The 15,232-nt window shown below is 40.1% G+C and overlaps 1 protein-coding gene across 5 annotated transcripts in view; it reads left to right on the top strand.

The window, feature by feature from the left end:
* Positions 1–15,232, top strand: part of ARMC2 (armadillo repeat containing 2) — a 247,089-nt gene that overhangs the window by 168,907 nt on the left and 62,950 nt on the right. For all 5 annotated transcript variants that reach the window (XM_061427637.1, XM_061427635.1, XM_061427639.1 and 2 more), the window contains 2 exons: positions 4,271–4,373; positions 5,709–5,932. In XM_061427637.1, coding sequence (XP_061283621.1) covers positions 4,271–4,373; positions 5,709–5,932 — 327 coding nt within the window. The remainder of the gene's footprint in view (positions 1–4,270; positions 4,374–5,708; positions 5,933–15,232) is intronic.

The following is a 15,232-nucleotide window of genomic DNA, read 5'->3' as shown; positions in this document are numbered from 1 at the left end:
GGCCGCGTGAAACAGAGAACCAGCTGCTTTGTGGTCACGGAAAGGTGGCCATAGAAAGCTTCTGTGAGGTGTTAGAGAAAAGGCCAGACACCAAATAAAACTCGATAGAAACTCTGTCTCAAACAAAATGATATCATTGTTTGAGTGCAGCCCTTTGTGGTCACAGCCATAAACAGTTGGAACCAAAAGATAAGACACAATTATTATAGAATGTTCTAAGAGAGCCGCTGAAACGAATGAAGCTTTGTTTACCTGGTTTCAGAAAAATAAAAGCTATTATGTTAAAACCCATAATTCATATAATTTAAAATCTTAGAGTACACGGTGAAGGTGAGCATTGGTACTTAGTGATGGTTTAGTGAGGGTGCCCACTGTTCCTTATTTCGAAGTCTTTCATAAAGTCTTTACATATTCTCTGCAGTTTTGGAGGGGGTACATTCTTATTTAGCTGCCACCCTAAACTGTTCACCCTCTTTGTAAAAACGGTGATATTATATGTGATGCAGAAAGCAGCATTTCTTTGAAATAGAGATTTTAGTAGTAGTTTAATCCCCTCTCATTGGTGATAATTGATCAGTCAGCTTTAGTGAGAAAGAAAAGGCACAGGGAGGATGTACAGCCAGAAGTTATAAGTAGAGATGAAAAGGTGACTGCATGCCTGCTCAGTTTCTTCTCTGGCCCTGGATTTGGGGCCCCTCCTGGCCTGGGAGAGCCCCAGTGTGAGACTGGAAGGCTCTCTTGGTATAGCTGACCTGGGCAGGACCCAAGTGGCCAGCTGCCCAGGGACTGCCTTGGTCTCTTATCAGGATCTGAGACATTGTGCTCTGTAGCAAGCCAAAAATAAATAGAGAAAGAAAGAAGGAAAATGTCATGAATTTGTTAATACTCTGCAGAGAAAATATCATCTTGGTTATTAAAGGTGCCATTCAAATTAATTATATACATGGCACAATTTAACTACTTTAGGGCAAAAGAATAAGTTATCTGCCAGGCAGTGAACAGATTCTGAATGAAACATGTTTCGATAAAGCCCTTTCCATGACACTGACGGCCTTGCTGAATCAGGGGCAAGACTCCTCCAGGCTACAGTCCAGAGTGCAGAGGCGGGTAGGCCGTCTCTTCTGCTTGACTGTGGAACCTCAAGGTCAGGAACAACCTTCAAGGCCAACAAGTCCAACTTCCCATCTGCCACCAGAATCTTCTATAATGCTGCGGGCAAGGCATTGCTTCCCTTAGACCTCGGTGATGGGGTTCTATGTAAATTAAAAGACATCATAAAAAGCTGTTGGAAGAAAAAAATTGACAAAAAAGCTGAAGATACATAGTACTAAAATTTTGTAATAGCCTCTTCTTTCTGCTAATATTGACTTTATGTACCAGTTGACTGTTATCATTCAAACATTTAAAGTTATTTGTAGTTTTAAAAAGTCCAGTGAGTATACTGTTAGTTCAGGTTCCTTGCATTTTTGGTTAGGTGGGGCTTTGCCAGACAGCCACTTTCATTTTAACTTTTGTATCAGAAGAACTTACAAAAATGTATCTGCCTATTTTATGACATTTAAAAAAAATAGTACAGACATATATGCAATGTGTAAATGCAACTATGTTCGGAAAAGGAAGACAATCTAGCACCGTATACAAAGGGGAAAACAGAAGAGTCAGCGGTGATTATGTACAGTGGCAGTGTTATGAGTGATTTCTAAACTTCCCTTTAATTTTCCAAATTTGCTTTAAATCAAGTAAACTACTATGTTTAACATAAAAGTAAACTTCCCCACTGCAGGAACCCACTTGGCACCAGGGATTCTTGACACTGGGAATAAAATGAATAAAATAACCCCTGCCCTCCAGGCCGACCATGTAGCAGCAGAGACAGAGAGTAAACACTTGGAGTGCCAACGGGGCTGATGGGCACTGTGAGAAGAAAATAGAGCAGAGTAGAGGGAATGGCCCACTTTGGGAGGAAGTACTGTTTTACACAGAGCAGTCTGCATTCCTCACATACAATGTTTTACTGTCTTTTTGTGTCTCAAAGTCATAATTTTACAGTTACCAAAGAGAAGGTATAGTAATTTGCTTTGAATGTAAACTAACCTTCAGCAGGCCTGGAAATGGTGGTTTGTTGGGATTTTTTTTTAATGAAAACTCTGACACTAGGTGTTTTTGTTTATTTGTCCTCTGCCGCTTTTTACTAAAAATGTAAGACTTGGGAGTGAGGTTAGTTGTATTCATTCATTTATTCAACAAATTTGATTGAATACATAGCACAGGGTACCTTCCCCACACAGAAAGAGTAATAAACCATGGTTTTGACCTCAAAGGCTCATAATGTAGTGGGAGATTGCCAGCAGATTAAAGTATATTCCCAGATATAAAGGGCAATATATTTCCCTTGATACAGATTTTTTTTTCTCTCTAGTCACTTTTTTTTTTCTGGGTTTTTAAACAACAATTTAAAAATAATAATAAAAAATTTTTTTTTAAGTTTCCATTTCCTCTTTTCATCCTGAGAACAGAGGAAATTTCCATTCTGCCCATGTGACAGTTTATGAGGCTTCCACAACAGAGCTTCTCAGACTTGAATGTGCACTCAATCCCCTGGCTAAGTTGTAAAAGGCACATTCTGGTTCAGTAGGGCTTCTGGGACCTGAGACCATGCATTTCTAATACATACTCAGCTGATACTGAGATGAGATGACATGACCCGTCTGAGGAGCAGACTCCGTGGTTGCAAAATGGAACAAGTAAACCTAATCTGCAGGGTTAGCTATGAGGTGTCATGAAAAGGGCCAGAGCAGGGGGGCAGACAGATAACGGATAATGCTTCATGGACAGTACTCACCTCTCCCTTCCTCTCCAGCTCAGGGCCAACCATACTCACCTTGGTATTTCCTACAGGGAACAGCTGGAGAAGGAAATGGCAACCCACTCCAATATTGTTTTCTGGAGAATCCCATGAAAGAGGAGCCTGGTGGGCTACAGTCCATGGGGTCGCAGAGTCGGACACGACTTAGTGACTGAACAACACCAGGGAACAGCACAGTGCCTGGTAGACAACAAGAGCTCCTTAGTATTTGTGAATCAAACACAGAATGACAAATTCCATTATCTGTGTCTTTTTTACTAAGTGAAGACTCATTAGTAAACAATATTGAAGATAATTTTAAGGATACTTTTTAATGATAAATTAATGAACCATATGTCATCTTTATCACACAGATATGTTTGTTCGGATGACCTCATTCCTACAAACATATTTTACATTCTTGCAATGAAGGCACACAGTATTTCCATCTTACAGTAGATTGTAGATGTCTTTTTATGCATAGTGTTCAATTATACTTTTGTGACTGCTTAACATGAATTGTATTGATGTTCCAGTTTATTAAACTGTTCCCAAATAGTGGACATTTAGGATTTTTAATTTTAATTTTTACTACTTTACATAAGTATGCAGCTCATTTCGACCATTTGACTCAGTCCTCCTAGACTATTTTAAGTATTTTAATTTTTTATTAAACTGTTCCCAAATAGTGGACATTTAGGATTTTAAATTTAATTTTTACTACTTTACATAAGTATGCAGCTCATTTCGACCATTTGACTCAGTCCTCCTAGACTATTTTTTTAAATATTTTTTATTGCTTAATTTACTTGAATATTTTTCTGTGATTTAGAAGGTAATTTTAACCTTTGAATGTTACTTGCAATTATCTCAAAGCATTTCAGAAATAGGCTTAAATAATAAGTACATACGTATTATCTAATCAAAAGTATTACTTTTTCATTTTATTTTATACAAATGATAAGTAGAATTGTACTTTTCCCCTTTCTTTTCTCTCCTTCACCTCTACGATGTGTTCTTTTCTAGGTTAGTTTAATCTAAAATTTTAGTATTCATCTTTATTTTGAAAAGTAGTTACTCCATTTAATTAAATTTATCAACATCAGCCCTTTCTTCTTCCTCAAATATTCTTTAAAAAGTAATAATTTCACATATAAGCATGAGGCTTTATGAAATAAGAAATAAATGCTTATCATTAAAATGTGCTTACTCTGAATATCATTTATATTGTATTTACTATGAGCTAATTAGATACCATAATTGGCAAATATGTGGCCAAATCTTTTGAAAGTTGATTTCTTTAGACCTTCTTTTTATGTTTTAGATACACTCTTGCTGCACTTTCTAAATTAGATGTTTGTGTTGAAAAATTACAGCGTGTCTTTATTTCCTTCTGCAATGGTAATGTGACTTCTTTCTCTGCAGCTTAAAGTGAGTGGAAAGAATCTTCTTAATGTTTGCAAACTTATATTTAAAATTAGCAGAAGTGAGAAGAATGATTCTCTGATTCGAAATGACAGCATTCTGGGTGAGTATTATTCAGTACTACCATTAAGCAAATGTTACACTTGAATATGATTGAAAAGTGTGGAGAGCAGAGTTATAATTAATGGTAGCTGGAATATTTTATTTTCTTATCATATGCAGAAGTTAGGTAATTTCTTATCATATGCAAAAGTTAGGTAATGCCTGTTTTTTCTCTGTCCTTCTCTGCGTTTTCCATGTTGCACTTAATGTATCCTTTGGAGCCTAGGAGGATACCCTGCTATATTTTTAAATGCCTATAGTAACAATATGTAACTTTACAAAGTGTTTCCTATTTAAAAATTTATTTCCTGGTCTTGGATCTACTAAAAAATTACATTTAGTAGCACTTGACGTAACTGACATTTTTGATCTTTTGATATGGTAGGGATAATTAACTTGGAAGACATATATAACTGTTGTAGAAAATTGACATCAAAGTGTGTCAAATGTTTCAAATATGTGGTTAGGTATTGTAATACATCCTAACTGCCTAGCTAACAATGTGTAACTTTTTATATATCCTTAAATAATTAAGATGCTTAAATAGTTACCTAAAGAGAAATCTTTTATGAATTAGTACTGTTGATCTAAGGCAACAACATGGAAAATACTCCTAAGTCTTTTGTTAAGGATAAATGATCTTTTTTTTTTTTTTAAATCCCAGCAGACGGGGACAAAGCCAGTACTGAAAGAAATGTATAATGCTGAATAAGCTCGTTGAGAATAATAGATTAAAAATAAAGATTCTGACAGATAATCACACTGAGAAAAATTAATGTGAGATAGGCATAATTAACCTTATCAGAGCTGCTTGGATTATCCTAAAAGCTAGTAATTGTATGTTATTTGGATGGATGTTCTTGTCTTAGGGAAGGGCGGATGTTATATTTGAAGCATCCTTTTCTATGGTTGAGATATTTTTTTAAGTTCCTATCTTGATTAACTTCCTGTTCATACAGCAGCCAGTATATTCTTAAAGATTTGTTGAAATTTAACTCTTAAATTACTTTAATTATTAGTTATTCTGTAATAAACTGTTTTTAACCAAAAATAAAGGTTAGCCAATATTAATAAGAGGCTAGGAATGGCATTCAGTTAAAAGAACACTTTCTTATTTACATATTAATAATCCCATCTTTTGCTATCATTAATGTTACAGAGATTTGTCTCTTAAGCTTTCCTCTTTATGCCTTATGAGTAACTCTTAACAAACATTTGAACATGGATCCTGGCTAACATTTTACAAATCATATTTGATGTTCATATAAAAGTGCTTTAATCTCTCTCTCTCCAGCGGTTCTACTCATACATTTGTAATAATTCATCTTTTTGACAGAATCATTATTGGAGGTCCTGAGAAGTGAAGACCTGCAAGCTAACACCGAAGCTTTCCTGTACTGCATGGGGACCATCAAATTCATTTCTGGAAATCCAGAATTTCTTCATGAAATGATGGGCAAAGGTGCTGTTGAAATATTGATGAGTCTGATAAAGCAAGTAAACGAGAACACCAAGAAATCTGGGACATGTTTGCCTAATTCAGGCCACTTGTTAGTTCAAGTAAGTATTTTACTTGAAAGTGTTAGACTTGTAAAATTAGTTTTCATGTTATCTAATATCACTTACCTGCCAGGTGGGTGTAACAGGTGGGCTGTTATCCACACGCAGGTGGGAGTGCTTGGCCTCGGGGATCAGGGCGGCAGTCCCAGCCCCACCTCCGCCCTGTGTGTGCCTGTTTCCTCTGGAAGGGCTATTCTGTGGCTTTTTATATGCAGTTGTCCGGAGGCTGGAGCAGGTCTCCAGCCTGTGGACAACTACTGCCGCTACCCCACAGAGACAGCAGGCCTGAAAAATGAATACTTAGCACCTCTTCAACTGCATGTTATAATCAGAATTTTAACAGGCAGAGTTTGAACTTTTAGAGTTTCTTTTTTATAATTTTATTTGTTGTTATTTTTTACTGCTCAGTCTTGGTTGCTGCGCGGGTTTTTCTCTAATTGTGACGTGTGGGGGCTACTCTTCATTGCAGAGGTCTCTCATGTTGCAGAACACGAGCTCTAGGGCATGAGGGCTCAATAGTTGTGGTTCCAGGGCTCTAGAGCACAGGCTCAGTAGTTGCGGCTCACACACAGGCCTAGTTGCTCTGTGGCATGTGGGATCCTCCCGAATCAGGGATTGAACCCATGTCTCCTACATTAGCAGGTGGATTCTTTACCACTGAGCCACCAGGGAAGCCCCTAACTCTTGAGAGTTTTGAAGCCAGGTCTAGGCTGGAGATTGCCCACGATGATTGGTAGCTCCTGTCATGCATCTTTTATCTGCAGTAAAGATCAGAAGTTAATGACACTGAGTGGACAGCTGTTGAGGGGATATGTAGATGACACATAGGCCAGAGACTACAGGAATGGTGGTAGCAAAGCCAGATCCATTCAGAATGACCAGGGCAGGAAGGAAAAATGTGTATGTGTTACAGTTTTATTACTTTTGTAGCAGATTAAATCTCATAGTCGAATTACTTTCATTGGAGCTGCTTCAGGTCTCCATTCTTTAGATGAGACTGTACTCTTTAATAACATTTGAATATCAGTTAATAGTATCTTTGATGTAATAATTTATGAGGTTTGAAATGTCCTTGTCAATTAATAGGGATTGATCAAAGACTGAGTGCTTGAAGCCTTCAGGAAGGCATGTTAAAAATTAGTTTTATCTCCTGCCTTTAAGATGCTTAAAGTGTTAATGATGATTATTAATTTTGGACTTTGTGGTCTGTCTCCATTTTGAAAAAGACTGTGAAAACCTCCTTCTGTTATGAATGATTAAATATTCTACTGGATGTGCCATCTTTTGGCTGCTGCTGCTGGTGCTAAGTTGCTCCAGTCGTGTCCGACTCTGTGCGACCTCACAGATGGCAGCCCACCAGGCTCTGCCGTCCTGGGGTTCTCCAGGCAAGAACACTGGAGTGGGTTGCCATTTCCTTCTCCCAATGCATGAAAGTGAAAAGTCAAAGTGAAGTCACTCAGTCGTGTCTGACTCTTTGCGACCCCATGGATTGCAGCCTACCAGGCTCCTCTGTCCATGGGATTTTCCAGGCAAGAGTACTGGAGTGGAGTGCGATTGCCTTCTCTGATTTTTTGGCTAGGAAGACTGAAATAAGGAACATTTTCATACTGACAGTGTTACTGAGTTATTCAAACTTTCCCTCAATGAAAATAGTTATTTTGGTTATATAATTACGTTTCTTGTTAAAATGCAAAAAGTAAGAGTGCAAAAATCACCTGAATTATTTTCACCCTGAAGTAATGTACCTCCAACTTTTAATAACCATTCTTCCATGCATTTTACATGCATATGTGTTATGTATACTTACATATGTATAGTTTTTGCTTTTGATCATGAACTTCTTCATTCTAACAGTTGCTGTTGCTTATTTTGCATCACCCTCTTTCCTCCGTGTTTCTCCTCCTAGTCCACACAACACGTGTGCTCAGCGCCCTTTAATACACCCATAGGTTTTCAAAAATGGAATATGCTATTCACGTCTCTTTTTTCATTTAACAATACATAGTAAAAACTCTATAGACTTATTTTATTCTTTTTATTGGCAGCATAATATTCTGTGGTGAAAATTTTATACCTCAAATTCTCAAGCATTCTTCTATTGAGGAGGTACTCTGCTTTTAATTTTCACATAAAAGCTTCTAGAATTCTTGTTTTGTTTTAGAAAGCTCTTTCATAAGCATATAGTTGTCCCTCAGTATCTGCAGAGGATTGAATCCAGGACCTGCCCCACATACCAAAGTCCACAGGTGGTCAGGTCGCATACTTGGACCTTGATTCGTGGATACAGTGTACCATCTATGGTTGACTGAATCTGCAGATGCGAAATATACGAGGGCAACTGTATATATGTACATACATTTATATGTAATTTATAAATTCAGAAATAAGTGTAGAAATGTATTTATATATAATTATTGTTGCTCAGTCACTAAATTGTATCCGACTCTTTGTGACCCCATGGACTGCAGCGCGCAGGCTTCCTGCCCTTCAGTATCTCCCAGAGTCTTCTCACATTCATGTCCATTGAGTCCATTGAGTCCGATGATGCTATCTATTTCCCAGAGTTTGCTCACTGCTCTTTAGTTCCTCTTCATTTTCTGCCATCAGAGTGGTATCATCTATATATCTGAGGTTATTGATATTTCTCCCAGAAACCTTGATTCCAGCGTGTGGGTCATCCAGCCCAGCATTTCACAGGATGTATTCTGCATAGAAGTTAAATAAGCAGGATGACAATATACAGCTGTGTTGTACTCCTTTCCCAACTTTGAACCAGTCTGTTGTTCTGTGTCTAGTTCTAAACATTGCTTCTTGACCTGTATACAGGCTTCTCAGGAGACCAGTAAGGTGGCTTGGTACTCCGGTTTTTTTAAGAATTTGCTACCGTTTGTTGTGATCCACACAGTCAGTGGATTTAGTATAGTCAATGAAGCAAAAGTAGTTATTTTTCTGGAACTCTGTTGCTTTCTCCATGATCCAATGAATGTTGGCAATTTGATTTCTGGTTCCTCTGCCTTTTCTAAACCCAGCTGGTACATCTAGAAGTTCTTGGTTCATATACTGCTAAAGCCTAACTTGAAGCATTTTGAGCATGACCTTGCTAGCATGTGAAAAGAGTGCAATCAACAGTAGTTTGAACATTCTTTGGCCTTGCCCTTCTTTGGGATTGGAATGAAACTGACCTTTTCCAGTCCTGTGGCCACTGCTGAGTTTTCCAAATTTGTTGGCATATTGAGTGCAGCACTTGAAGAGCATCATCTTTTAGGATTTGAAATCACTGAACTAGAATTCTATCACCTCCACTAGCTTTATTCATAGTAATGCTTCTTAAGGCCCACTTAACTTCACACTTCAGGATGTCTGGCTTTAGGTGAGTGACCACACCACTGTGGTTATCCAAGTCATCAATACCTTTCTTGTGTAGTTCTTCTCTATATTCTTGCCACCTCTTCTTAATCTCTTCTGCTTCTGTTAGGTCCTTACCGTTCTGTCCTTTATCATGCCCATCCTTGCATGAAATGTTCTCTTGATATCTCCAATTTTCTTGAAGAGATCTCTAATCTTTCCCATTCTGTTGTTTTCCTCTATTTCTTTGCATTGTTCATTTAAAAAGGCCTTCCTATCTCTCCTTGCTATTCTTTGGAATTCTACATTCAGTTGGGTATATCTTTTTCTTTCCCCCTTGTCTCTCACTTCTCTTCTTTCCTACGCTATTTGTAAAGCCTCCTCAGACAACCACTTGGCCTTCTTGCACTTCTTTCTTTTGTGGATGGTCTTTGTCACTGGCTTCTGTACCATGTTATGAACCTCCATTCATAGTTCTTCAGGTACTCTGTCTACCAGATCTAATCCCTTGAATCTTTTCACCTCCACTGAATAAGGGGTTTGATTTAGGTCATACCTGAATGGTCTAGTGGTTTTCCCTACTTTCTTCAATTTAAGCTTGAATTTTGCAATAAGGAGTTCATGATCTGAGCCATAGTCAGCTTCAGATCTTGATTTTACTGACTGTATAGAGCGTCTCCATCTTTGGCTGCAAGAAATATAATCATTCTGATTTCAGTATTGACCATCTGGTGATGTTCATGTGTTAAGTCATCTCTTGTGTTGGTGGAAGAGGCTATTTGCTATGAACAGTGTGTTCTGTTGTCAAAACTCTGTTAGCCTTTGCCCTGCTTCATTGTGTACTCCAAGGCCAAATTTGCCAATTACTCCAGGTATTTCTTGACTTTCTACTTTTGCATTCCAGTCCCCTATGATGAAAAGGACATCTTGTTTTTGGTGTTCTAGAAAGTGTTGTAGGTCTTCATAGAACCAGTCAACTTCAGCCTCAGTGGTCAGGACCATAGACTTGGATTACTGTAATGTATAATAAAAATATACAAATAAAATCAGTTGGTATAAAGGAGAATTGGCTTCCCAGGTGGCCCTAGTGGTTTAAAAAACAAAACAAAACAAACAAACAAACAAAATCCTGCCTGCTAAGGCAGGAGACATAAGAGATGTGGATTTGATCCCTGAGTCAGGAAGATCCCCTGGAGGAGGAAATGGCAACCCACTCCAGTATTCTTGCCTGGAGAATCCCATGGACAGAGAAGTCTGGTGGACAGTGGTTCGTAGGATTGCAGAGTTGAACACAACTGAGTGACTGAGCACACACACACACCCGTGACCCAAAATACATCAGATCCAGAGCTAGGACCTCTGGCATGCCACTCAGTGCCGTGCATGTCTCCCCACATTCCTCTCCTTTCCCTCTTCACTTGCTTCAGCCTCCTCAGGTGCAAACTGACTCACTAGAACAGATGCCCCTTTTCCAGACATCAGTGCATCCCTCCGGGTGGGAATGCAGCCTTCTAGGGTATAGTAACTCTGTCCACACTGCCCCCCCCAGCCCTCACTGGCACTGCCATGTCTCCACAGTCTTCCTCTCCAGCTGCCTGGCATCTGGCATGGGGGTGTGGGGACTACACAGCCCGAGGCCTCTCCCTGGAGCCTAGTCAGCACTCACATCCCCGTCCAGCAGGAGAAAGTGGGGCCCATTATTGCCACCACCTGAGAACGTGCTCCTCCCGTGGAGCCATGTGTGTCCCTGTGCAGTCATTGTGTGTGTGTGTGTGTGTGTGTGTGTGTGTGTGTGTTTACACGTGTGGGGGAAGGGAGATATTGTTTTAGGCCATTTCATTTGCAGAATTTTCTGGACTGGGCATTCCCTTGTGTTTAATTAAGACAAAGAAAAGCTCTTTTGTATCATCTGGATGAGAAAATGTAAGCAACTTGACTTCACTGTAAGAACAGATGAAAATCTCTAGTGAGTGTGTCGCACTGCCTGGCCTTTTATTAGCTCACTCCTGTGCATATTCAACCAAACAGATCTGGCCACAGGTAGCATTGTTTGATTACACCAGCTTTTGCAACTGGTAGCTGTAGCTCATGAGATGTTTTTTGAAAGCAACTTTGTTCAACTAAAAAAGTAAATAACCTGTGTCTGTACTAATGGAGTAATATCTGTAAACCAGAGAGAACACACAAGGCGAAAAGGTAAAGGCAGGATGTCCTCTCCTTTATGATTTTCAACCCGAAAACCTCAGTAGTTTTGCCTTGTGCTGTGAAGCTTCATGTATCCCACCCAGCACAGTTCTGGGGGCCTCCTGTTGCCCTTGCGCAGCCCTGTTGGAGGCCACTGAGTGAGTAGAAAGCACCGAAGCTGGACTCTGAGGGCCGTGTAGGATGTAGGAAACTGGTACCGAGGGAAAGGGACAAGGTGCATTTGGGGACTGTTGAAGAGGTGGTCTGTCCAGAGCAGAGAGTGGTGTGAGGGAGGCCTGGGAGGTGAGATTCCAAGGCTGTGGTCACGGGCCTTGAATATCAGGCTGCCGAGCGTGGACCTGGAGTAACACAGAGCAGGAGGTCTGTGCGTGGGGAGGAGATGAGATCAGAGTGGCAGAAAGATGAGTGTGCACGAGACAGTAAATGGATAAAGACCAAAAAACTGAAATGTGATGGGAGGGAAGTGTGTCAGGGGTACGGTCAGATGGGAGGATTCAGATCTCATACACAGCAGCCCCAAATAAGAGACATTGCTGTAGTTATTAGATTTTAGACTGATTATAAAGGTGCTAAAGGAGCGAGAGCCAGAAGTGGATGTGAAAGGGATGAAAAAGCTCCTCCACAGCCCAGGGGCTAATGATGCTTAGAGGAAACCACTGAAGTGTTGAGATTTTCAAAAAAGTTGTCTTTGTGTTACTTCTTACATATATGTATACACATACGCATATGTTTATCACTGCACACCTGACTTTGAGACACTGACCTCACCAGTGTTTGTGCAGTGGCTGCTCGATGTCAGGTATGTTCTGGGTGGTGAAGAAAACATCAGTAGGGGCCTGCTTTTTGGTGATTCCCGTGTCCAGATAATAGTACTCTGATGCCCTATTCTTCTGCAAAACTCTGAACTGAACCCATGTGTTCAGTTCAAACTGTCAGAAGCTTGATGTTAGTAGCATTTTGAGAAGGTTGAGAGAATGATTGTTGATATTCAAAGGGGCCAGCACCACTTTCCACCAAGTAAAAGTATTAATCCTGGCAAAACAAGAGACAAGAGTTGGTCTGAAAAATCATAAGCATAAAGAAAGTTAATCTGTGCATGATCACTAAATTCCAGAATGCGAGAGTTTTGAGAGAGCTCCTTAAAACTTGGAAAAAGAGAAATACAGACCAGCTGAAAGGTTAGGCCCCCCTAGATTCCAGCAGCAAATTGCATCTCCTAGGGAGGTGACACAGATGAAATAGGGGTTTGTCAATGTTAATCTCAGAGGGTTATCAGAAGATGTTAGGGTTCATTTCTGATGTGTGTGTTCGTCGCTCAGTCGTGTCAGACTCTTTGTGACCCTATGGACTGTAGCCCGCCAGGCTCCTCTGTCCATGCGATTCTCCAGGCCAGAATACTGGAGTGGGTTGCCACTTCCTTCTCTAGGGGATCTTTCTGACCCAGGGATTGAATCTGGGTGTCCCGCATTGCAGGCAGATTTTTTAACGTCTGAGTCACCAGACATTAATGTCTGGCCGGACTTGTAAGGGCCAACAATTAGGAAGGAGCCAAGGATAATTCCTGGAGTCCCCTCCATCAGAAAGTTTGTTGTGGTTTCCATCACGCCCCCTTTCTGGGCACCAGGGAAGAGTCTCTTGTATGTGTCATAGTCACAAACAGGCCCCAATGCCCCAGTGACTCATTTGTCCTCTTGTGTCTTGAGGACACAGTAATTGAAGAAAATCTCAAGGCACTCACATTCACAGCTAAGTACTTTGTAAGTATATAACGTAACTATTGGGCTTCCCAGGTGGCTCAGTGATAAAGAACCCGCCTGCCAATGTAGAAGACTAGGGTTCAGTCCCTGGGTTGGAATGTTCCCCTGGAGAAGGAAATGGTAACCCACTCTAGTATTCTTGAGTAGAGAATCCCATGGACAGAGGAACCTGGTGGGATACAGTCCATGGGGTCAGCAGAAGAGTCAGACATGACTTAGTGACTAAATAACAGCATAACTATTAAACCCAGATTGACTTAAACTAATGTTCCTATTTTTATGGATTCCTTTGTATTTCCAATCTTTTCTTCTTTACAGCCTTTTATTCTTTAATTTTGAGTTTAATCCTTAGAGAAATAAGTTCTTTCCCTGCTTCGAATTTCACATTTTTGAGATTGGAACTGTCCCGCATGCCCCCGCCCTACCCCAGATAACATAATTTCTTTCCCTCTTCTTACACCTGGTTTCTCCGACCCCTAAGCCTGCAAGCTTCTTCCCAGAGGGTCCTTCAAGTTGTAATATTGCCCCCTTCTTGCTCTGTACACCTCCAGTTTCCCATCCTTCCTTTTTCTAAGTGGAAGTTTCTCAGAAAGGTCAGTCCTCCCACCCTTTTTCAGTCCCTCTCTTCCGCTTTGGCTCTGAAGTGTGGGGGAAAGGAAAGTGAATTAAACAGAGGTTGATCCTGGGTGGCTCAGAAAATGATACTTTTATTAACAGAAATTAGAGCTTTCTCTATGATCCAGCGAATGTTGGCAATTTGATCTCTGGTTCCTCTACCTTTTCTAAACCCAGCTTGGACATCTGGAAATTCTCAGTTCACATAATGCTGAAGCCTAGCATGTAGGATTTTGAGCATAACCATACTAGCACTGGAGATGAGTGCAATTGTCCAGTGGTTTGAACATTCTTTGGTACTGCCCTTCCTGGGAATTGGAGTGAAAACTAACCTTTTCCAGTCCTGTGGCCACTGCTGGGTTTTCCAAATTTGCAGACATATTAGTATAGGACTTTAATAGCATCATCTTTTAGGATTTGAAATAGCTCAACTGGAATTCCATACCTCCACTAGCTTTATTGGCAACAATGCTTCCTAAGGCCCACGTGACTTCTCACTTTTTTGTCGTAGTTATCTGGGTCATTAAGGTCTTTTTTTGTACAGTTCTTTTGTGTATTCTTTCTATCTCTTCTTGATCTTTTCTGCTTCTATTAGGTCTTTGCCATTTCTATCCTTTCTTGTGCCCATCTTGGATTAAATGTTTCTTTGATATTTCCAATTTTCTTGGAAGAGATGTCTAGTCTTACCCTTTCTGCTGTTTTCCTTTATTTCTTTGCACTGTTCATTGCAGAAGGCCTTCTTGCTCTCCTTGCTATTCTCTGGAATTCTGCATTCAGTTGGGTGTACCTTTCCCTTTCTCCCTTGCTTTTCGATTCTCTATTTGTAAAGTCTCCTTGATTTCTTGCATTTCTTTTTCTTTGGGATGGTATTGTTTGCTGCCTGCTGTGCAGTATTATGGACCTCTGTCCGTAATTCTTCAGGCACTCTGTTTACTAGATCTAATCCCTTGAATCTATTTGTCACTTCCACTGTATATTCATAGGGGATTTGATTTAAGTCGTACTTGACTGGACTAGTAGTTTCCCCAGCTTTCTTTAGTTTAAGCCTGAATTTTGCTATGAGGAGCTGATGATGTGAGCCACAATTAGTTCCTGGTCTTGTTTTTGCTGACTGTATAGAGCTTCTCCATCTTCGGCTGCAAAGAATATAATCAGTCTGATTTCGGTGTTGACCGTCTGGTGATGTCCATGTGTAGAGTCATCTCTTGTGTTGTTGAAAGAGGGTGTTTGCTATGACCAGTGCATTTTCTTGGCAGAATTCTATCAGCCTTTGCCCTGCTTCATTTTGTACTCCAAGGCCAAACTTGCCTGTTACTCCAGGTATCTCTTGACTTCCTACTTTAGCATTCCAATCCCCTATGATAAATAGGACATTCTT

Source organism: Bos javanicus, chromosome 9 (genome assembly GCF_032452875.1).
Source record: "Bos javanicus breed banteng chromosome 9, ARS-OSU_banteng_1.0, whole genome shotgun sequence".
NCBI classification, from domain to species: Eukaryota; Metazoa; Chordata; class Mammalia; order Artiodactyla; family Bovidae; genus Bos; species Bos javanicus.
This window is presented reverse-complemented; position numbering and strand designations above follow the sequence as displayed.